This window comes from Dromaius novaehollandiae, chromosome W (assembly GCF_036370855.1).
Source record: "Dromaius novaehollandiae isolate bDroNov1 chromosome W, bDroNov1.hap1, whole genome shotgun sequence".
NCBI classification, from domain to species: Eukaryota; Metazoa; Chordata; class Aves; order Casuariiformes; family Dromaiidae; genus Dromaius; species Dromaius novaehollandiae.
The window spans coordinates 11,021,971-11,047,317 of NC_088130.1; the positions used below are offsets into that span (position 1 = coordinate 11,021,971).

General features: G+C 41.0%; 1 protein-coding gene across 1 annotated transcript in view; it reads left to right on the forward strand.

The window, feature by feature from the left end:
- The first annotated feature begins 9,191 nt into the window (after window positions 1-9,191).
- Window positions 9,192-25,347, forward strand: part of LOC112983244 (guanine nucleotide-binding protein G(q) subunit alpha) — a 138,626-nt gene continuing 122,470 nt past the window's right edge. The window contains exon 1 of the mRNA XM_064500310.1: window positions 9,192-10,037. Within this exon, the coding sequence (XP_064356380.1) occupies window positions 9,611-10,037 (427 nt within the window). The 5' untranslated portion in view covers window positions 9,192-9,610. The remainder of the gene's footprint in view (window positions 10,038-25,347) is intronic.

Here is a 25,347-nt window from a genome sequence, read left to right on the forward strand (position 1 = left end):
CGCACTCTATGTAGCACTCTATATATGTCCAAGGCAGCATTTTGTAATTGTCGAAAAGTCTCTTTTCTGTCTCTTCAGACAAATTAAACCAGTCATGTTATCCCTTTCACCACCAATGAATTTCCATAATTTCCTCAAATATAACTATAGATTCACCAATCTTCATTCTTTTTTCTTCCTGCATTAGCAAACACTCTCTAAATGCAATGTTAAGTGCCAAGGGAATTTGGCTAATTGACAGCAATCACGGTAATACTATAGTTAGCTGTGCATCTCAGGCATGAGACGTTTTCAATTTCTACCTATGTTCAGGTTCAGAAATCATCCCGTACTGTCTTAGGCAACATACTAACTGGCTATTTCTGCTCTAAACTGAGGCTCACAGTACAATGTACATTTTTACTTCAGTACATAGCTGAGTGGCTTGCTTCCCGCACAAGTACCAAATGGAAGCCAGTTATCTGCTATTGCCTTCTAACTCAGTTTTCTCCACTATTTTAAATATATTTGTATATTTATATATATAAATATATTTATCTCAAGTATTTGTGATGGCCTTACATAAGACTTAAGGAGGACCATTTATGCTTGGTACAATAAGCATTTTTTATCTGTTCTCACATGAAGATAGAAAGACATCTCCACTGTTACAATTTTAGAGGAAGACATTGTTTAGTCATCTTCTTCAGATCCTTCTCTGCAATCACTTCAAAATAATAAAGACTGGAATCAGTGTCCCAATGGACTTCTGTTGTCATTTTATAAAATTATACGTAGCTATAAAAAGCATTCAATTGCCCATCCCAAACCACAATTGACCGGGTCATAATTTTGATCCTCATGTCACTTATCACTCAATGATGACAGACATTTCCTGTTGTTTTTCATTACGAGATTTGTTAGCAATATGCAAAAGATATCTGATGCTCCTATTAATGCAGGATATAAAGCATATGCACAGTTCAGGATTCACTACTGAAATGTCCAAATTCATCTTGCAGTGAATTTGTGTTTGAATTATACATTGTTGAAAAGGCAATTCTAAGAAGTTCTATTACACTAAAGAGAGTATTTATTTTCTGTTGGTATTCACTGGAAAAACATCACATTGGTTCATGATACTCTAACGCTACATATGGAAATTCTGTGGAAAGAGATATTTGCATAGTTTCTTAGCTGTGAATTGTCAGTTTGCATTCACATACAAATTAGTTTTTACACCAAATTTTTTTCCATTTATGCTCTTTTGTTTTGATTTTTGCTAATCAGGAAAGTAATTCCCTTTAAGACAACCAGGTGAAAATACAAACATAAATGTGAGAGCTAAAATGCATTGCCCCCTGAAATCTTCTGCTGATGACAGATTCCCTTAGAAACCTCTTTCATATGTGGTGTTGAATGATACCTGAAACTGTAATGATACACTGTGTGATGTCTGCTGGAATTGCACCAAGAGTATCCAATTATTATTTACTCTGCTATAGAATTATTCAGGCAGAAAAATACACAAACATTTTGACTTCCAGTGTTGCTGTAGTGATGATCACTTTATTTTTACAGTTATATATATTGCATTCTGTGCTGTAAGTACTTGATCCCGGCTGGAACACTTTGCTTACATTGAAATACAAATACATTCAAAAAAAATCTCCTATACCTACTGCATACCTGTGTTTTGATTGGGCATTGCTCAGGTGTTTTAACTTAGGAAAGATATAATGCAAGATGGTAATTTTTTCATCTTACATACTAACCTTTGGTATGAGGTTATGAAAAGTATTGTGGCATGCCTTGATTTTGGTCTAATCTTCCATTATAAAATTATGGCTGATAAGATAGTTATCCATAGTTATTCTAATAACATATTTTGGATTGCAAAAAAGTAAACTCAGCTGATACACTCTTTGGATAATGGAAGGAATTATGAATAAAAATTTCCGATGAAACACTAATGAATGACCTATCAATGAACTACCTCTACTTGGGTATTGAATAACTGTTTTCTCCCTGTCTTGTGACACAAGAAGAAATAAGGTTGGAGTGATGGCCTATCAACTTATTCTAATGGTCAAAGTATTTCTTGAGGATGCAGGATCAAATATTCACTGAATGAAGTGGAGGATATACACTGTGTATATTAAAAATCTTAAAAGAGAAGCTGGAGACTGATACTACTATATATAATGGTGAAAAACAGTATAATTCCATTGAAGATGATGGAGTTACAGTGCTGTAAAACTCAAATGAAATCAGAATTAGGCTGCATATACCCAATAATAGACTGAAGGAGAAGAGTGCAAGCAACAGTAGGGAAAGAATGCTTGAGCTCTTAGATACATAACCCAAACATCTAATACTCTTAACATTTATAACCCAGTAAAGCATGAGACTGACTGCAAATAAACTACTACACAAAGTCTCTATAGGTTAATAAGTATGCATGATCATATGCCTAAGAGTAACTTATTTCAGAGCTGCACAAAAATAGAAACCCTGTAAAAATAAAAGCTGCCTTGTAAAAAATGACGCTAATTCAAGAAGTTGAAAGGAAAGAATAAATGTACTTGAATGTTGAAGAATGTAAGAAAAAAGCATAAAAGTCATCTTGATGGAAATGGCAGTATTCCTAGGCTGCCAAAATAAAGATTCATAATTTAGGTTGCAGAAGTGGAGGAATAGTATCGAACAGACTGTATCTTGGGAGGAACATTTTATCAATCATAGACTTTCCCAAAACTTTTTGGGGGAAATTTGAAACAGATAATAAATCCCAAATCATAAAAATACAATAGCCTGGATAAATAATTGGCACCTGTTTCACAATAAAGACAGTAGATACACAACAGCGAAAAAAGTCATCAAAAAGCCCACAGATGCTACTATTGAGCATTTAATTATCTCCCTTTTCGAAGCTGCTGAAGTACTGTGGTATCACCTTGTACTCTACCAGTGTTACAGTGTCCACATCATATGGTGATATCAAGAGTTTTTCCAGTGCTGGAACTTACGCTACATTTCCACCAGACCCATGTAGACCCTATGGGAACAGCTGATCCATCCAGTGGCTCACCGCTCTGGCTCCCCAACCCACCGGCCATTTCCCTTGCACTAGCTCTACGGCTCCGCTGAATCTTTGTGAAGCCAGTGCAATTCCTTAAACTAACAGCAAATGAACTCAGAAAAACATGAAAAAATGAACAGTTTCATGCAGGGTTAAGGAGTTCAGTCAGCTTGCTGAGAGCCAGAGCTGGCAGAAGAGAAGAGAAAGACGAGATGGCGCAGAGCAGGGAAGGGAGCTGCAGAGGGTGATGGACAACGAGGGTCTCCCTCTGCCTCTTCCGTCCACCGTGACCACCACAGCCTGCTGCCCTCGGCAGCCATCTCGTGCATGGAGCAGGCTGCCCAGGCACCATCTCGCCCCCCACAGCCTGCTGCCCTCGGCGGCCATCTCGCACACGGAGCGGGCTGCCCAGGCGCCATCTCACCCAGCACAGCCTGCTGCCCTTGGCGGACATTTCATGCATGGAGTGGGCTGCCCAGGTGCCATCTTGCCCACCACAGCCTGATGCCCTTGGCAGCCATCTCACGCACGGAGTGGGCTGCCCAGGCGCCATCTCACCCAGCACAGCCCGCTGCCCTCAGTGGCCATCTCGCACATGGAGCGGACTGCCCAGGCGCCATCTCGCCCACTGTTAAAGAATAGCGAACTGAAACTGTCTAGAGGTAGCCGCTTAGCACAACTTATATAAAACTTGCTTAGCATGAGTAGCTAAATTTGCTGAAGCCTTAGGCCGCACTTAGATAAAATAATGAACTTTTACTTAGTCCAGTAAGAAAAGGGCCTCAGAGCTGGTTCAAGCTAGGAAGATAAGGAAGCTACAAGCAGTCTGCATTCCTGCGTCTCACACTCCGAAAGGGAGGGTGTCAAGGCTTTGAAATAAGACCAGTGCAGGGCATTAGGACCTTGAGGGACAAAGCCTCAGCTCACTGCTGGGGCAGTGTTAATTGTTATGATTTAGAATCACCTCCTCCTCCTCCTCCTCCTCCTCAGGACCTTGAGACACAACAGTAAGACCCAACAAAAACAGAGGTACAACCGTCATCAGAGACCTCAAAAAACAAAAATAAGGAGAAAAACAGCTTACCTCAGAATGACGATGAGACCCAATGAGGAGCAGGAGACCCCAGACCAAAAAATTACTATTGGTCTAACTACTGCATGAGGGGTGGGAAATGTAAGTTGAAAAAACTATAATTGCCCAGGATTTGTTTATGTTAGGGTCCCTCTTCGGAGGCACCCAGCTCGAGCTGTAATTACTGCACGCGCGTCATTAAAATTTAATTATTTAATTTGCTTTGATTTGGCTCTGAACTTTTCTGCGGGAACCTAGGGTCAGGCCCTGTTATGGTGGCCGACAAGCCTAATTTCCTTAACACCCACCACAGCCCGCTGCCCTCGGTGGCCATCTTGCGCACGGGGCCTTGCCCCAGGCCTCCGTGGCCCTCTCAGCCCTCACGTTGCCATGGCGCCTTCCCTCCACATCAGCTTCTCTCTGCACTCTCCAGGAAGAGGAACAAGAAGTTGTGGATGTGACTTTATACCACCCTGAGCTCGAGCTACCACTCTTCAGCAGAGGCATCAGAGGAGAAATACCAGGCCACAAGGAGACATTTTTTAGAGGATTTTCCCTGCGCTCCCAGGCATGGTTTGTGGAAGTAGCCGATGCGGCGCGGTGAGCCCGACATGGCGACGTGCCCGCCGGGGGCCAACACGGTGTGGTGGTGCGGGGCGAACAGCACCGGGGAGCCGGGGAGAATGACCCCCCCCCGCGCTCGGGACCCGATCCGACAAGCAGCGACAGTAACATCGCTAGGGCTCCTCAAGGGCGGGATGGCGGGGACCGCCACCATTTCCGTTTCAGGGTAAGGAGGGGGACGAGCGGGGCGGGCTGGGGGCCGCGGGGGTGCCGCCGGGCCGGGGCGCCGGGCTGGGCGCCCCTTGCCGCCGGCAGGTGGCGCCGCAGCTGCGCCGCCGGGGCGCGGCGCGGCCGGGGCTGCCGCCTGCCGCCCCTGCGGGGAGCCGGGCTCCCTCCTGCCCCCGGGGCAGGGGCGGCCGGCGGGGGCGGGCAGATCCCCCAAAGTGTCTCAGGGCGGGGCGTTGCAGCAGGGCTTCTTCAGTCGAGGAGCTCTTCCATCAGTTTTTACACACACGCACGCAAACTGGCCTTTCTAATGGTCTGTATAGGCAGAAGGATGGGCAGGATGCAGCTAGGGCGTACTGCATCCAGCTCCGCGCACAGCGTGCAACTGGAGCTATATGCCTGCTTGGCTAGCTAATCCCCTTCTGGTAGCTCCTCTTGCAGGTATTTTATTTTCCTTTCTGCGTTGCGCCGTCAAGATGGGATAGGCATCACCATCAACTGAGCCTTGCAACGGGACCATCAGAACTCATCGGAGTTCCCACTGGAGCTGTATGTGCTTTGGCAAACACCTGAAACTCACTGTTATTAAAGGCGACTTGTAAAAAATAAAAATAAAAGGAATATCTGGAAGGTAAGACTGCAAAGGGAAAAGAACAAATTTTTTTGAGGCCAATCATAATATGGCAGATTATGGTATAATAGACATGGTATGTAGAGCAACAATGCTATACATACCGTAGTTTTCTACAGATCACCTTCCCCCCAAACCTAACTGAAGTGGATGGAAACAAAACTAGTAGGGCCAAGAGAGCATATAAAGAACAGTAAAATATTGAATAATTCTCGCACTTCTTCAGAAATAAGTCATCAAAAGGAACAGTTGGCATGCAAACGAGTACAGAAAAAGACAAACAATAAAAATGACAAAAATATTTCACAAAAACCAAATGAATGAATGCTTTTTTTTAACCTTTTCTTAGTCATTGCTTCATACTGGAGGACCCTAGCAGACAGTTACTACTTTGCAATAAGTAACACTGAGGAACTTTTAGAAGGTGATTTTGTCAAAACAACACATACTCGAACAAACTGATTATTTCAGTTGAAGGAAATTGCAAATACTGGATGTTACTCATTTAACACTACACAACCAGCAGATACAATTTGTTTGTTCTTCTAAAAAAAAATGATTAGGAAGGCATACTGGAAGGATAATTTGCTCTGCTCAGACATACTGATGGCCTCTAAATTAACTCTAAGTACTCAAAAACAAGACTAAGATGTAATTGTGTATAGCACTGTGAAAACATCTTCTTAATGCACAACAGCAATCAAAAAGCACTTGTAAGATATTCCGTTGCTTAAGATGCGATGCTGACTAACAACAAAAATCCTACAATGTTGTTACATATGATCTGCTGGTTTACTGTCATGTGAGTACCAAGTTCAGACACTATTTGGAGGCTGTCAAAACATCACAGAAAACCTATCTCAAACAGAGATATGTCCGACAGAATGACAATAAATATCTTCAGGCATGTGGAAGGAAGAAATTAAAAACTGGGATTGATGGGTGCAAAGAATGATACAAAGATGATAAAATAGAGTGGTGATTCCCCAATCTTTGTTGGCTCGTGAGCAAGATTACTGGAGATGCTGCGTGTTTAATACCATTATTTGCTCCGTCAGTCTCACTTTTAACTTTCTAATTTCTTGTGGCAGTGAGCAACACGAAAATGTCTCACAGGCAACGAGTTGCTATGAGCCATGCACTGGAGACTACTTGGATAGAGGAATACATGAAATTATTAATGTTACAGGGACGGTTTATCAGGAAGTATCTGTACAGGGTTAGGTAAGAGTATGGATAATATCTATGGATAATAATTATCTGTATGTGTAACAATTGTATCTGTCATTTACTGATAATTCTTATTAGAATAAAATATTTATAAAGGATGTTTCATGTTTCAAAACAAAAGCCAGCCATTATGGAGATTAGGGCTGGAAAGAAATTTCCTCATAGGTTTATTATCTCATAATTGTCCATTATGGGTGTTTTTCTGACTTCCACTAAGTCAAAAAGCAAATGGGTAAAGCAGGGTGTAATGGCTATCAGCCAATGCTGTATTCGGGACTAGACGGCTTACCCATTAAAAATCTGAAGATACTTATTCAGTAGTGATTTTGTATCCAATGATGTCAATAGGAGTGGTACACAGAGATTAAACTTACGGTCCCAGGGGTGTCTTTTCTCATTAAAAATGCAAAATTAAATGACAGTTTCGTATTTGAGGTACACACAGCGTTCATGCCTTCAGCACTCAGCATATAAAAGAGTTGGTTAAAGAAAGCTGAGTCAGACTTCATGTACTGGGGATGGTTACAGTATTTTTTAGGTATGTGTGTTTTTATAGGACTACCGCACCCCCAATTTGTGGAGGGATTTTGATGAGTTGACCTATACGTCGCAGATTCATTGACTCATTCATTTCCTTTCTTTAGACTTGATGCCAGATGCTGTTTGCTGTGGACTTGAACTCTGCAGCAATGTTTTGGGCATGAAGCAGCTGCACATCCGTTGCTTACTTCTTGTAACCTGCGCCACACATCCATTTTCATCTTTTCAGTCCCCAACTTTTAGGAGGAACTTCTGGTATGTTGAGAATTTATCTCATGAAGAAAAATCTTTTCCTCATTGATTATTTACTCACATTTTTACATGCCATATCTGTAATTCCACGTAGAGAAAATTTTATTGGTCAATTTAATATTAACACAAAAACCTGGGACAACAACACAGACAGACAAACAAATACATACATAAACATTTTAAAATCAAGTAAATAGAGAAGATGCTTTTACAGACATATAGTTTTTGATTACTAATAATAGTATTCTGTAATAGTATTCCAGAATTTAGCCTAAAGTTTACATATTAGCTTACTGGAATAAAGAAAAATAAAAGTATTCCAAGTTGTATTAACTGTTTTTATGCATTATAAACAAAAATACTATACAGAATGAAGCAGAAATCATGCATTTACATTTTTTATGCTCTAAAAATTGTATTATTATATTATTACATTTTTTAATTTCCTGTTAGTCTTATGCCTTATGATGGACCTTACTACTTAATTCATATTGTCAATCTATACAAGCAGTTTTAAGAGCAAGTGACTATCAAAACAGATGAGAACAGACGCGGGAGAGGACATCCCATGTGAAGCTAGAAGATGGGGAGTGATGCGCCTCTACCTAATGGACTACTGTGACTTTCCTGGAAGATTTCGCAACATTCCCAGATACCGTTAATTTAATGTGGAGGTGGGGAAAGGCGTGGAAACTTCGCAAAGATTTTATGAATCCACAGAAACTAGAGCTTTAATCATTAATGTCCATCAAATAGCGTGCCATCCATCTGGAGGCTGTGTAAAGACAGGCTCTTGGGGAGCGGGATTGAGGGCATGCTGGTCTGGCACTGGGAAGAGAGGTGGCGGCTAACCGTGTTGGCTGAATAAAGGTCACAGCAGATTCCTTTAAATGACAGAATACCAGGTTCTTGGAAGCAAGGGAAGGCTCCTACTGGTTTCGTTTGTTGTAATCACTAGTGAACATCTTTGTTTTCTTCTGTATATGGCAGGAACTATTCAAGTATAGTTTTCAGGTGGACTGGCGTAAGAAGTTACCAGCGTCTAGCACGCTTTTACCCCCCCCCCCATTTTAATTTCTGCCTGAGGGTGGAGAACGCACGCCTCCCCTCACATAAACGCTCACATCCCCCTGAATCGAAGGCAGCTCTTCCGCGAGGAGGATGCCAGGGCACAACAGAAACGCGTACCACCGACCAGCAAAAGGAAGCAAAAGCGGATAAAGCGTGTAGCGTCAAAAAAAAAACAACCCCCCCCAAAAAACTGCTCTATCAAAAAAAAAATCTGCCCTCCAGGATAAATAAATAAATAAATGAAAAGGCTGCCGTTCCTTGCGGCCATTTGGTGTGCGGAGCCGCCCGCCCATCTCCCCGCGGCGGCGGCAGGCAGCGGCCGGGCGGCGCCCGGGCGCGGGGCCCGGCCGGGCGCGCGGCTCCGCGCCCCGCTCGCCCCCCGCCGGCGCGCGCGCAGCGGCAGAGACGGGCCGCCATATTCCCGCTTCACCACACCCGCGGAGCCGGGGCGCTGAAAAGCCCGGCGAGCGGGGGCCGGGGCCGTAGCCGCGCCGCGCGTGCCTCAGCTCCCGCCTGCCCACTCGGCCTCGCCGGCGGCTCCCCCTCCGCCCGCCCCGTGCCCTCCCTTACGGGCCGCGCCGCCGCCGCGGCTCTCTGCGCCAGAGGGGCGAGCGGCCGCCGCGCCCCGCCCGCCGCCGCGCCGGGAAGGAGGGTCGGCGGCGAGGGAGCTCCGCCGGCGGGCGCTCGCCGGGCGCGGGGGAGCCGGGCTGTGGCGCCGGGGCGTGGGCGAGGTGGGAGGATGCGTGCGCGGAGGCGGGGAGGCAGCGGCGGGCGTTAGCGCCTCGGCGGGGGCGGGGTGGGCACGGCGGAGCGCCGCGTTGCGCTGCGCCGCGGGGGTGTCGCTCGCCGGGGACGCTCGGGACCGCGCCGGCTGCGGGAGGCGGCGGCGAGGGAAGGCGGGCGCGGGGTGGCTGCGCCGAGCGGCTGCACTCGCCGGGTAGCGCTGCTGCGGCCGCCGCGGTGGATGTGTCCCCGCCGCTCGGCGCATGATTTAGAGGAGAGGAGGAGCTGGACGCGGCGGGCGCCGGAGGCAGAGGCGAGGGGGATCCGCGCCGCCGGGGCCCGGCGTCTTTCTGCTCGCCCGCGCGCGGCGTCGGGGGAGCTGCCCGCGCCTGCCCTGCGGCGCCCGGACGGGGGCCGGCGGGCAGAGAGCGCCCGTGTCTCCCGGGGCCGGCGCTGCGGCGGGGTGTGTGTGTGTGTGCGTGCGTGCGTTTTTAGGGGGGGGTGGGGGCCGCGCCTGAGCCAGTTAGGAAGAATGACTCTGGAGTCCATCATGGCGTGCTGCCTGAGCGAGGAAGCCAAGGAAGCCCGGCGGATCAACGACGAGATCGAGAGGCAGTTGCGCCGCGACAAGCGGGACGCCCGCCGGGAGCTGAAGCTGTTGCTGCTGGGTGAGTACGGCCGCCGCCGCCCGGCCCGGGCGCCGCCGCCGCGGGTGCGCGGGCAGCGGCGGGGCGCCGCCGGGGTGCCTGGCGGCGGGCGGGGGTTGGGGTTGGGGGGGGGGGGGGATGGGATGTGGCCTTCCAAAATGGAGCCGGGGGGAGCGGGGCTGGGGGGCGGGGGGAAGGCGGCGGCGGGTTGCTGAGAGGGCTGGCGGGGGGGGGGGGTCGCTTTGCGGATTGATGGTAACAGGCTTTAATATCCGCATTGTTCTGCGAGCCCTGGAAAGGCTGTTGGCTCGCTGGCTGCTCTTTTTTTTATTATTATCATTGCATTTTATTATTGTGGTTTTTATTTTATGAGGTAGATCGGGGTAAGGGGCTCGCGCTCAGATTGTGCACCGACTTTAATAATAAAAACAAAAATAAAAAGAAAGCATAAAGCCTTAGACGCATGCATGAAGCCGGAGTAACCTGAAGTATGCCGGAGGATGACAGGGTCCCCAGTACCTCGCAATCCACCCCCTGGCCAGGAAATGCGATTTATTGTACTGTTTCCCCTTAATTAAAAGGGAGGCTGTTATTTTGGGACTGCAAGTGTGCAAAGGCGGCATTTATCTGATAGTAATTCGGCTGGTGCTAAAATAAGCCTTTTGAATTAAAATATGTTTGGCCGTGTCGGATGTGCTCTGCTCTGCTGTGTAGTTCCTGTGGTAGCACAGCTCGTGCCTCGGACTCGCAGGCCTTGAAATATGTCCGCACCAGTGTCTGGAGCGGGGATGAGCCGGGATGGTCCAAGGGAACGCGAGCCGTTTGTGCCAAGGATTTTTTTCCTTGTGTCATGTATATGAAAATAGTGGTTTTATATTGGGGGGTAAACTGCCTTTTCCGTGAGGTAAGGAGAGCTGAAAGGAGAAGTCAGAATTTGGTGGCAGTGCTTGTTTAGGAATATGATATTTTCTACTTTAAATAATACAGTTTGTCTTCCATACGTGGAGAAAGGTGTTGGGATTCTTCACCGGTGTGAAAAAGGAGTGGTGGCGACGGATACGCTACCAGTAATAACGTTCTGCGCTACCAGTAATAACGTTCTGCCTCGTTTTGCCCTAATTTTGGTTGGTGGAAGTGCATGTTATGACTATTTCAAGATATAAAAAGAAGATAAAATAGGGGATCTATAGCTTGCATTTGCTTAATTTTATAGATGTTTAAGTATAATGACTTAATTATATACATCTGCTTCAGGAGAGGCAGTTGGCATTTTTGACTTACTCAGATCCAAATCATTTCTACATTTCTCTCATTTTTTTTGCAGTAATGCTAGAGGTTTCTTCCAAGTTCGAAAAAAATATATATATGAAATTTAGTGGGTGATGCCCATATATACCACCCAGAGAAGGAATTCAGAGGTTTGTTTCTGTGATCAGTAATGCAGAACTCACATTGCTTTGTAAGATCCACCCACTAGCAATGTTAAGTGTGTAGATAGGCACTGGTAGATTGGGGCCTGATTGTGATATTACTTTAGACCAAATGAAATGTGGCGACCTCAGAGAGAATAGAGAAGAGGCCATCAGTTAGAGATCTTTGGAGAAAACTTGCTGATTGCCTGTATGAAAGTGGGGTTTTCTTCTTATTTTTTTTTATACGTTGACATCAGCATAAACCAAGAGTGTTGCTATACTTGTGAAGGTGTAAGCATGATGTGCTTGAAACCAACAGACGTAAATGTTCTGCGTCATGCTTAATAGCATATCTCTATTTGCGTGGTGAAACCAGTACAGGAATTGTTGTATACACATTTTTCATATTGTACTTAGAAAAAACATATGACTGAGGTTGACAGAAAGTGTTTGTGCATGTGCAGCTGTTTGGATTAACACTTAATGATCTCATCTTGTAAAATGCAGTATAGTGGTGAACCACTGAAGTTGTGGGGTTGGGTAGAGATTTGAGTTTTGATTTATAAACAAATTTTGAGGAAAACTCTTTGTTCTTGAGTAGGTTTATTTTAGATATCTGACAGCACTTTCCTCCTCCTGCCTGCCCCCCACCTGCCACTGCTTCCCAAGCATAGTCAGCTGCTCAGTTCTTAAGTTTGTGTTGTTTGTGGGGGTCATTTGTATGGTTATAGACAGACAAAAACATTTTAACAATAGGAACGTAGTCACTAAAATGGTGAGACTGGGAAGACACATAATGTCTCAGCTTGGTGAAGTTTGTTTGGTTTTTTTGTTTGTTTTTTTTTAAATTGACTAGACTTCAAGTTAGTGTCCCATTACATATATTTCCCTCTCAAAATTTAAAGTAGTAGTATTGCTTAATTTTGTTTTGTGTAAATGTTAGACAAACTTTTCAGAAGTGCCAAATTCTCAGTCCCACTTTGAAAAGTGTTGTGGGACTTAAAAGCCTACGTGGGTTAAAGGCTTTTGAACATGGGACTTAAGATGTATTCTTTTGATCATAAGGAGAGTTAGCAGCACAGCTTAAGCTGAGCCATGTTAATTGGCCATGCAGGCTCCTAGAACTTGTTGCAAGTGTAAAATAAAAGGTTTTAACTTAAAAGGTTTTAAGGAACAAATGAGTACATTTATGACAGATATTTTTTTGTTATTTAAAACTTATACATACATACAAATGGAGCAAATATTTAAAAAAAATTTTTTTTCCTCCATGATTTGTAGAAATTATAGTGCTTCCTTGCAAAATGAAATAGCTTTTTTTTTTCCCCTCGAGTTCTGTAGGAAGTGTTTACTGTGTGACACACTGTGATATATACACCCTTATTGCGTATAAATAATTATATCTTTTTACTCTTCATGTGATCAAAGAGTTTAAATTGTTATAAGTCTTTTCTGGAAAACTTGCATTGCATTGTAAGACTATTTTTAAAGACTAGCTTAAAAATAAACCCTCTCTCTGATTAGATAGTAAAATACCACTTTTGGGGTCCTGTTCTGATCTGTTCTAAAAATTAGGGCAAAGTTTTTTTGTTTTTTGAACTATTGTAATTCTAAAAAGCCAGAACTCAGAAATATGCACTGAAATGTATTACAAAGACATATTAGTAGTTCTGCTAGCAAAATTGGCTGTAATTTTTAAGGCACTTTGCAACAAATTCAGTCTTCCACTGAATTTGTTTTTAATCTCATGTATTTTCCGAATTCTTCTGGATTTCATTACTGCTGAGCACTTTGTAAAAACTCTATGATTGTTCTCCAGAGCTTAAAGTTGTTAATATCCATTCATTGTTTGCTTATAGCCGTAAAAACACTTGCATTATTTTTTTATTAGGAAAAAAGATGTGTTTTTAATATGTTCTTTTACTGTTATATGCCAGACAAAATGTACAGTATTGTGTGCTTATGTTTTAAACCTCTATGTACATTATCTCTTTTTAAGTAGTAAGAACCATGTGCTCTAGCTGTTCTACGTATATCATTTTGGTTGTCATAAGTGGAAATTTTGCCTAGTCTCAGAAAGCAGTTTTGGGCCTCAGTGACAGATTGTAGCCATAAACCTTCGCCACCGGATGTACTCTACCTGTACATGGGCATATATTTATATTATACATTATTTTCTCAGCAGGATGAGCTGTGAGTACCTAAGAAAATCAACTAGCTGTATCTCGCTAGCTGTGTCAATATACCTGTAAACCTTGGCCAAATTAAGTATTGGAGAGCCTGACTGTGTTTGCTATTTTGCATCGTGCTTGCTGGTATTGTGGCATGCACAGATGTGGCTCTTAAGGGGTGAGCGCTCTTTATGTTAGAGAGAGCAGATGTGTCAGTGAAGCGAGGTGTCAGATATGAGTGTCCTTCCATTCGCTATACATTACCAAAGGAAGCAGGTGGAAGATAAGCCATTTGAATGAGCGGGAATTGCAACCAGTCTTCATGAGAGACCCTCTTTGAATCTAGGGTGGCTACTCAGTAAACCTACAGGATATATATGCATTTATTTTCTTATACTGTGTCAGCTGAATTAAAGATTCATGTGCAGAACTCAGTGAATTAGCAAAGGCTTGGATTTTCTTTAGAAATCTGAAGAGGAAGTGGGCCCATTAAGCCAACAATGGATTACACTGATTTTATATAACTTTTTCATCAATGAGAGAAACAAGCACGCTTCCTTGTTTTTTCATGTAATTTAACTGCTGCGTGTGGTTTATTAAAATAGAACAGAACAGAGTGGCAATTTCTCACAGAAGATATTGCAGTAAGTCCCTGCTGGTACATTATTGCTCAGATGTGTGTCTTGGAATGTGAATGCATTATAATGAGAATTCTGAGAAGTTGTACATAAATGAATTTCCTGTTTATATATACATTGACCAGCTCTTGCAGCTTTGGCCAAACAAACGTTGTTTGTTTGTTTTCACTGGATGTTTATTGTAGTTACTAAGCTGTTTAGAGACTAACTTTTGGGATGTTTGGCTAGTCAAATTTGTACAGGACAAGCCAAATAACAGAAATATTGAATATTAATAGGCATACTGTCTGTTAGCTTTATTGGTCTTGAAAACCATAGATCTCGGACAACAGTTTCTGTTACAGCCAAATCCATTCAAAATTGTTTGGAAATAAGTGTGCATAATACTTGCAAGTGTAATGTAAAGTAAGCCAGTGTAGTGATCGAAGGCTTCCTATTGTATCCGTTTCAGTGGTTTTATCTTCAGAAGAGTAGCATTTAGCATAAAGGTTCAAGTGCACCTCTGAGTATGTTAAGATACCTGTTTTTCTGTAATGAAGTTCTTAACTGTGCTTGATGAGAAAATGACATAGTTGTATTCAGCCCCTGCATATTTTTGGTAGGCTGCTTTGCAGCTCTTTGTCTGTTTCCTTAACTGCAAAATAAGGATGATGATAAACCATGAGACACTTACATATCTACTATTGATTAAAAATATATTCAGCACAAAAATCACTAATGCAAAAATGCTGAATGTTGTTAAGAATAGGTTAAACAAGGAGTTAAAATCAGTTTCAGGTCCGCATCTGTGCCCAAGTTCTCTGTAAAAATCTTGGTGTTTTTTTACAGTTTGGTTTTGTTATTTGGCTTAATCTTTCCCTGCTGTGTTCTGAAATACCTATGGAAATAGTCAGTCTCTTCTACTTATATAAGTAGAAACACTGATACAATGTCTTTCAGTTGTGTGCACAAAGTTAGAAATGCTGATATTGGGCAACATATTCTAATTGACTATTTTCTTTGCTCTTCATTAAATCAGAAAACTGACTATTTTGAAACAGAACTGTAGCCTTTTCTTATTTTCTTGTTATCTTATATGATTTATTATCTATCCTTATACTCACACTGAACACTTAAAAGTATTTCAAAGCAATTACTATAGCATACATTTACAACTAGGAAATAAACAGATGCTTAATATACATCCAGATGTCTGTTGTAGCAGTACTAGTAAGTATCTCTTACTCTGGAGAATCTGCTTCTAAGTATGTAATAATTTAATTCTAGATGTGAGACACTTTGCTATATTCCAGCGTATATGGGTGTATATGTCTTTATGTATGTGACTGTTTTTGAGAAAACATGATTCATGATTTATGATCTTGATATCAGTGTGATACCGCTGATCCATCACTAAGGAGTATTTTGTTTCAGCCCTTACAATGGAGTTTTTGTTTTTGTTTTGATTTCCCTTCTTTATAGAAGTGATCTGCTCCCACTGAAGTTAATGGGAATTAGCTTAGAGCCTGAATAGTCAGAGAATTCTAAGTTAATTTTATTCATATGTCAAAGAGCCAAGGGACCCCAAATTTTACCTCGCATTAAAGAACAGAATATTGAATTAGTAGAGGAGGGAAAAGTATATGCCGAGTAGAGGATTCTCTTGAGAAGGGACATCCGGATAGATGCGGCAACATTAAGAAATAATAATTCTGCTTTTTCAGCTCCTTCAAATTATTTTTGTTGGTGTATAATGACAATGGCAATTTCACAAGGGAAAGGATTTCTTTTAAGTAATATGCCAATCTGTGCAAAATTAATCCCAGGAAGGTGTGTGAAATAGTATTATAAGGTAGATGTGTGATTAATGGTAATTAACTTTGTTGCAATAACAGAATACTATAAACACTGAGCATTTTTTTTTCTTGCCCTGCTAAATGGAATAACATTCAGGAAAGATCTTTTCTCACATTTGAACACTACTATGTATGAACAGCTGTTACTAATAAAAGGTGAATGTTGAAAAACTTCCCATAAATTTATTTGCTCTACTTATTTAAAAAAAAAAAAAAAAAAAAGTCTGACTGGCAAGAACCAAAAGCAAGAAAGCAATAGAAAAACCAAGGGAAGACTTGAATGTAGGAAATACTAGGAAGCCATATATGCAGTATTCAGAGCATGAAGGAAGTAAGTGTGCAGCAGGCATTAAGTGTTGTGTTAACCCTGTGCAAAGAAATGAGGTGCATTAATATTGAAGGGCATGAGTCCAAGTGACACCACAGTTCTGAAAGTTTTAGGAGTTACTAAGGAAGTTCCAGGAAGAGCACAAATGTGTTTTCAAGCTAAATTTAAGATTAAATCTTAAGTGTTCTGAAAGCACATTGTTCCCCCAATAAGTAATGTTGATATAGAAACTAAACTGAAGGATGGTGGTCTATTGATTATTCTATGCAATTTGTCCTTTATTCATCCTTTGTGGGGTTTTAATCTGTTTAATTTGCATGCTATGTTTAGTGTTTTGAGCTGGGTCGGTACTGTGGAGTTTTGTTGCAGAACCCCTGTGTGGTTGCGGTTGCCAGCAGAAGAGTGCTGCTGTTCTTTGCTTATGCATTTGAGAAGGTAGTGTGGCTATGCCAGAAAACCAAAAAAAAAAAAAAAAAAAAAAAAACCTCCCCACCAAACAGAAGATTCCTGCTTTGGTCTGTTTGAGCAGAGTTGTCTGACAAACTACTGATAGGAACTACATGGCTTAGATAAGCCTCATGGTGGTTTTTCAGCTTATCTTTCTGTAAGGAGAAGAGGAGGTATAATATATGCACAGGATGAATAAAGCAGTAGGGCATCAGGAAATTTCTGAAAATGGAAACCATGAATGTATGAGCGAAGTGAAAAGATAGGAGAGGCAGTATCACTATTGTCTTAGCACACCTGGGCTGTGTATTGGCACTTTCTTCTCAGAACTGGATTACTGAAGAGTTAGCTGATCTCTATGTGTGAAAGAAGCATCTGTTAGGAATGGGACCGGACAGTATGCCTCATCTCAGAGCAAATAGGTAGATTGATCTGGATAGGACCTTGGGAAGACACTTAATTATCTATGCCTTTTGTAAAGGAAAATTATATCTAGGAAAATACTATGGTTGTTGGAATGTTTTGGGATTCACCCCCAGTCACCAAGAATTTACTGCAGGAGAGTTTGCTTTTTTCCTTGGGGGGAAAACTGTGAAAAGAGTAGTCAGCAGTTGAAATATACCTTGTTTTTCCTTTCTTTTTTCTAAAAACTCATCTCCTCTACAAAGAGATCAATGCAGTTAGATCTTTAACTCTGTTTGAAGTTAATTCAGAATAGAGCACTAATCTTGGTAAGCATCGCCAAACATGGATCAAGTTTTCTGCATGAGTTTAGCCAAATTCAAATTAAATCCTAGATAAGAGCTCAAGGTAATCATTCTGTAGGGGCTCCGTGTAGTCAGATATGATGGAATCTGTGATGGGTTGGGTCCCTTTCCTTAGGAGTCGGGAGTTTAGAAGTTGCTGTTCTAGTTAAGATATAGCTATGATCTCAACCAAGCAAATCATCTTGCTCATGACTTTATACACTGAGGTACTATGCAAGAAAGCTGGTGAAGGTACATAATGAAATTTTGCATTAGAAGTGTTTTAGACTTCACAGGGTTTGCTTTTATGGCACAGCTTGCCTCGTTGCCTAGTCGTGTTTGTCCGGCTGTCATAGTACCTGAGCGTGTGCTCGCTGGCTGCCAGGGCACCGCTTACTTGTACCTGGCTACTTCATTGCTCTACCAGCTGCAAACTCAAATGCAACATGATAAACTTTGGCAAGAATCCTTGTGCGGAGTGAAAACATTTATGTAAGTTAAGGGAAGTTGCTTTTCTCTCCTTGTTCTATAAACCCATCACAGGCGAGTTTTTAACTCTTAAGTCTTTAATCTCTCATTTTGCTAATTCTTTTGCTCATATTAGAGGATGTTGGAAAAGAATGCCTAAGCGATTCCAGCCCTTGTTTCTGGGTAAATGGGTGTTAGCCAGAAAGTCAAACAGAAGGTTTCCGTAGCAGCAGCTACTAACTTATAAGGCCAGAAAAACTCAAACACATAAAAGTTGGGAAAGATGCCATCATTCCTTGTACTTTTAGGAACCTATCAGGCTTGGGAAACTCAGGATCAAATATGGGACATTTATTTTACTCTGCTACTGGATTTACTAAGTAGGGTGTGTTCCACTTCATCTCATAGACCAGAAGAGTACTAGCAACAAAAATTAAATGCTGAAAAACCAAGGAATGTCACGTGTATCTTTAGAAGGTTACTATATTGCCATCCAGGTACTTGAATGATTTGGTGTTTGTTCTTCCAGAGTGTGTTGTCTAGATGGAGTTGAAATCAGCAGTTTTTTTGGTAGTGAAAATCTTTCAAAGGTGGTTTGCAAAAAGGACCCCTTTTTTTCTTGGAGACACTTGTTACAAGCATAATTTGCTGTAGTAAATCTCAGTTGATCTTCTAGGGGAGAAAATAATACGGATACTTTTAATACTTTCCACTTCTACATCATCTTTGTTTGTTTGTTTGTAAAAAGGAAATAATAGTAGCCTGGAAACTTAGATGCTGTATGATCGTGCTGTGGAAAAAACTCTCAAAGAATAAAACACATTGCTTCTGGTTCTACATATGTATTTAAATAGCTCTGATTAAGTTCTGTTTTACTTCTTTTTGTAGTGTGTGTGAGACCAATCTTGACACTTCGAAATGTTTTCAAAGAGGATGGTAATCTGTATGCCATTTTAATCTTTTCTGTTTTTGCTGATGCTTCCAGTTTTTATTAGGGTGGTTACAATTCATGCACCTGATCATCATTAACGAAGAAGAGATCACTAGCTTATCTCGGAGTGCAGGCCACCAAGCAGCTGTCTGACTGACTTTTGAACACTGCTGACCTGCCCCACTATTGAAAGAGATTTAGAGATCAAAGTCCCTTTATCTCATTACCATTCCCCTGATTCCTCAAGTCGCCTTTAAAGTGAACCTCTGTGTGGGGTTTTCATCCAGGAAATTACAGGTATTGGACATAATGCCAAAATGTTCTCATGTAATTCCTCATGAGAAACACTTCTGATGTAGGACTTTATTTATTTTATTTTATTTTTTTAAGATCCTGCTGTTTTCTTTCCTAGATGGGGAATTGTCTTTGGGGACCCTAAGACTCAGTCAAGCCATAACTTAGAGTGCTTTTAGTAATCGGCAATTTCCTAGAATTAAAGACTTTATGCCTCTTGGCAACCTGACTGCTGGATGGAACAATGCTTGATTTTTATTTTTTTTTCCCTCTGAAATTGCATATAAAACACAATTCTGTTTTTCTGATGGAGAAGGGAATGTTGAGAAGCAATAGTGTGAGACTTTTGTACTGTGTTCCGTTTCCTCATGCTCTCTGTTTATCCCAGTGTTAAAATGGTAAATAAACTGAAGGAGATAACATTTACTTTCATCCATGAAAAGATGGATTTCACTTAATGACTGTTTCTCCTGGTTTAGCAGCTGATTTCATAGAAAGGCAAAACAGACAATTTAGAAGTAAATTTGCTTTTATCAGAATGTAAAATTGAGCATGTGGTAGAAATAGGACTGAGATCACTGTTTCATGGGAATTACTGAATTTATGTATATTTTTAACCCGTAGTTAGCATGTTTGCTCTAACTCAAGTGTTAGCCTCCATAATATTTTATTTTTACAAAGAGTTGGCTTGTGATCATCTTAAACTGGGCTATTAATACCATCTGTGATCATAAGAAACTAGATACATTCTTTGTCAGGAGTAGCTTTTGGTCTCGTAGGATTTATTTATTCAATCATGTTCATTCTTGCTTGCTACCTATAAGACAATTCTAATCCAGTGGAGTTTAGTTCTGTGTTGGGATGTTCAGTAGAGTAATATGCTACAAATAATTATTACATCTAGTTAGAGTTAAGAACTAGATTTATGATAATCTCTGAAGATTTTAGCCTTTGAACCAAAATCAGATAAATGACGTGTACAGAATTTGCCAACAGCTTAATTGCAGCTGTATTCCCAACTACAGATGCCTTTGACTTGACAGAGAAGATAGTATGTATGCCTTTAAGTTGCTTCTCTTGAAGAAATTTCTAACTTGAACATTCTCTGGATAATAGTATTCTTGTGCTTTTGGTTTATATAAAATCTACCACCATGTTAGTTTTGTTAGCGCAGTTTTTATTTGGCTATTATTCTCAGAAAATCCTTTGGCTGAATCTTTTAATATACAACTTTTTTTTTTGTCAATGCACAATGTAGTAGAATGTGGAGTATAATATCTTAAAATTTTACATGTTTTTTTTTCCCCATCTGTGAGGTTTTCCCACTAAATGGTATAAAACCAGTGAAGCAGGAGGAGATGCATGGTTTTTCTTCTAAAGAGGCAAAAGTGTGTGTGTGTGTGTGTGCGTGCAGCTTTTCTTTTCTTTTTTTTTTCCTTGTAATTATGCAACTGTACTGCATATGTCGCTTATCAAGCTGGTAGGGTATATTCTTGTTAGAAGAGCTTACGAAGTCCTGTAATTTATTTATTTTAGTGCCTTTGCATTACAGTTTAGTTCTTTGTCTCGCAGGAATGATGTTACTTCTTGGAATAATATGTAGCTGGAGAAACAGGCCATTACCTTCCATGCATGTGTGTGTGCTTTATTTGTCTTGCTTACTTGACATCAAGCTACTTCTGCGTGGTGACATGCAGTTCTCTGATACCTATCCATCCATTTCTGTGGCTTTCCGTGCACACACACAACCTCGCAAACTGTAGGAAGTGGTTAGAACCAGAGTCATAAGAAAAACAAATGTTTGTTTGTTTGTTTATTTTATATTTATTTTCTTTAAAACAGTATTTCAGCCTACTAATCCAGACTGTAGTTTGGGTATAATTACAGTAGTTCTGTGTTTTGTGTGTATCTGTGTTGGATTCATGGCTGCCAGATTTGCTTGTGTTTCAATTTATTTATTTACTTTCATTTTATTTAGTTTTATTTTTAGCCAAAATGTATGCCTGTTCCACAAAAAGCAAACAACGTGTCAGTTCACCTGTTCACTGTTGAATTTATTTTTTGAACTAAGATAAAGTAGAAGAAATAGCCGCACTATCCTCAGTTTAAATAAATAGTTTTCACGAACATTGCATTTATTAACAACTCTGAAGACAACAACAAAAGAAATAGTCAAAGATCCTCTGTTTCCAGCTCAGTCTGGAAGGAACTGCATGGGGTCAGTCATTCCTTCCACAGGTTTGTTCACATATGTTCCATGGGTTAAATGCCCAAAATCTCTGTTGTTGCCTAGCGTGCTGGCAGCGTGATAGCGTAAGGCGTTGTGGGGTCAAGTTTCTGGGTGAGGTTGGATCCCTGCCCTACACCTCTTCTGGTTTGGGGTACTGTGTTTTCTAGCATTAATAATCCCCTACAGATCTGTGTGGTTTTTTTTGTTTTTTTTTTTTTTTTTTTTTTTTTTTTTTTTTTTTTTTCCTCTCTCTGGGCGTAATCGTATTCTGGTGTGTATGGTTGATTCTCTTAAAACCTACGGGTAAACTTAAAACTGGATTTTCAGTTGTGAATGGCTGAGGTTAATCTCCTGTGCTGACACTTGTGGCCCACTATTAAAAGGTGCTGAATGTTCCCCTCCTGTTGGCTTTTAGAGAGTCTATGTGAGTGAATGAATTCACCTGTATAAAAGCTTCTGTGAGATACAGGAGCCTGTAAGACAAAAGGAGTCACTGTGATAACTTTTTTCCAGTGGCTATTAAACTTCAAATTAGAGATGTGTGAACAAAGTCATTAATTTTAGAGGAAAACATGTAGCCTTGAGCTAAAAATTCTTAAGAGATGGGCGAACTTGCACAATTCTTAGTATGTTACAAAAATTAACTTTCCCCTATAAAACATTGTCTCCTGTCTTAGTTTGGATTTATCTGGGATTTGCATCTAGCCACTGGTTATATCTCCTCTATTTTGACCTCTGGTATTAAATGTCTGACCCAGGGACACTTAGGAAGTGAGACCAAGGTACTCATTCATCTTTGTATCTGTTGTGAAGCTAAGTAAATTGATTTTCTAACTCTTTACCTGTAGGCTGAATAAAGCAATCCTTTAATCATTCTCATCGTATCCTAGTTCTTTTTGAGTCCTTTCCAATGTTTCACCATCACTTCTGAAGTATGGACAATGAGAAGAGGACACTGGGGTACGTACTCTTTACTAGGAGTACAGAAGTAAAATTTTTTCCTGTAGTTGAGATATCACCATTGTTATATGTACAAGGAATACAACAGCCTTTTTATCCATAGCATCAAGCTAGTTACATTTAGATCACTATCCATAATAACTAAAATATTCTTCAAAATAATTGCTTTCCGGGGTGAGTTCATTCATCATTTGCAACCTGCTTTCTCTATTTCTATATAGCTAAACTTAGATTTAGCTATATTCAGATGCACAGTCTTTGCCTGTTCCTGGTGTACAAGCTATTCCAGTTACTTTACACTATCATATCCTCTTCTTAATTTACCATTCCTCAGCTTTTGTCACCTACAGGTATTGTCAATAATAATTTTGTTTTTCTTCTATTTCTTGGGTAAAGCTATTCAAGTCTCTCACCCGTATCCTAAAATCCTTGGGATCCCATTAGGAACAGAGCTGTCTGTTGAGGACTTTCTCCTATGTAATTTAATACTTACTGTTTAAACAACTCCAATTTATTTAATGTATGCTATGTTGGTTTGTTGTATGACACTAAATCAGTTGCTTAGCAGAAATCTAGTTTCTCAAAACCGCTGCTTTTATAAACCAAACCAGTAGAATTGTTGTTAACCACATAAGAAAGAAACTTCTGGTATGCACACTCTATCCCTCATCACCTTTCTGTCCTTTAGGTTTCTTTGTGGTATTTCAAGACTTCTAAGGCAGGAGGGCTTCTCAGTCAGTTCTTCTAAAACTCTTTGGTAAGAGGTGTCTGGACCTGCTGAGAGCAATGTTCTAACTTTAGTAACTGCTCTGTAACGTTCATATTCAGTGACTGCTGCAGTGGAAACTCTTTCATTGTCATTTTAAAAAAGATCTGTGTGTTTTCCCTCAAAACGAAACAGAAATATTTGCTAATTATGTATGGATTTTCTGTGTTAATACTAACAGTTCTGCTGTGTGCATCCAGTAAGGGACCAATGCTGTCTTAAGTACTTTGTGATACAAAAATGTGAGGTTTAAAAACAAACAGAAAAACTCTGGAGCCGCAGAGTTCTTCATTTGACTGACTTTTCTTTGCTTCACAATTTTTTTAAAAACTTCCCAAGGTTTTGATTTACTTAGAACTTTTTACCTCCCCTCTTAGCAAGAGTGCTTTTACTGCTTTTGTATTTCAGTCTTTTTCTTGTTTTATGGAATTGAAGCTGTCCAGCTATTTAGTGTAATGTTCTGAAATGGCTCTCAGTTGTTCCCATTTTAAATTTAAGTCAGTTGTTTTCACTCATAGTTCTGTCAGCTTTTGTTAAAATAGCTCTCATGAAACATGAAGTACTTGCACTACTGATTTTGGACTTCTGTTTACACATAGCAAATTTAATTTGAGTCATGTTCACAAGCTCCAAAAGTTACTTTTCACTTTAGTTCTGCCACAAGTTCTTTTTCTTAATCTGTCAAGATGCACGTGTGATTTTTTTTTTGTGTTAGAAAAGTATAATTTGTAAAGTACAGAAATTCCAAGGTCATTTGCTTCAGACCTTTAGCATCAGTTACATGGCTCCAGGAGATGATACCTCCTTCTGTTTTCATTAAAGTTAAGTGTTTAAGGAGCCCCACCAGATTTTGTCAATTTTTTTATGTATTAGGATTTAAACCAAAAACTTTAAAGGACATTGTGCTTTAGAAATGGCTTGTAGACAAAAAGAAGGCTATCACTGAATTTTCACTCATGTAAATCTTTGCTTCAATTATGTAAATTTGAACAGGGAATTATATTATATTAGCAATTCTTTGGGTGTGTCATTCACACATCAAGCATTTTTTACAGGCAGTTGAATTCCCTTTTTTAATTTGATACTTTGCTTAATGTTAATCTTACTTTGATTTTCTGCTAAATAATTGCACCTTTGTTCTCCCTTTCATTTTTGCCATTTAATAGTGTAATGATATTCAGACCCCTCTGGCCAGCCTGCCCTTTTGAATATCGTTCTTCCTCTTTTAACAATGACAGCTATACAAACTCTGCAGCTCCATCTTTCACAGAAAGCCGGTGAACGTTCCCCAAAACAAAGCTCTCTAGTGTCTGCTCTTTGCTGGTCTGGGAGTTTACCTCTAGATTCTTCTTTTTTCTTCTGGTATGGAACAGAAATGGTGTTTAAGTTGTGTGTCAAGATGATAAAGGCGGGGTGCTTAGATATTTATAATTTTGAAGAATCGTGTTACTTTGTTTTATACCAAACCTGAAGTGTCACCAGTGGATACTCGCCCAATGACTTTAGGCATGTGTTCACTTTTGCTGTCACTGCCTGTGTGAAATACACCCCTTGATCTGTTGGCCGGGACTTGCTTGCATCCTGATAGAGTGCACTCTACTGGAATAGCTATCCCATCTCTCTGCATCTACACCTCCGGGTATCTGCAGGCTTCTCCTGTGTACTGCACACACTCCACTTGTGGCTCATCCACCTCATGAGCACTGTGGCTGTACACCACTGTGTAAGGGGCAATGCTTGGTGAATGCTGGCAGCTGCTGTTTAGCGCTTCTGTGAACATACAGGAAAGCTTCCTGGGTTACACCATGACAAATAATGACTTTTGGAGGCCTGCTATAAGGCCTTCTGCATCTTCTGCAAAAGTGTCTCCTTAACAGCTTGGTGATTCTTGTTATCCTGGTGGAACTGAATGCTCCAGGACTTAACTGCAAGTAGAAGAGTCTGGGATGCTTACAGGATACCTCCTCTCTCTGATCTAGGTTTCATGGCCAGAGTCCCATCTTAGTTCCCCCCCCCCTTAATCCCATCAAGATGAAGAATTGGGGCTTATGGGACTAGTACTTACTTGTGGGACTGCATTGTCCTATGTGCCCATAGTGACTAGC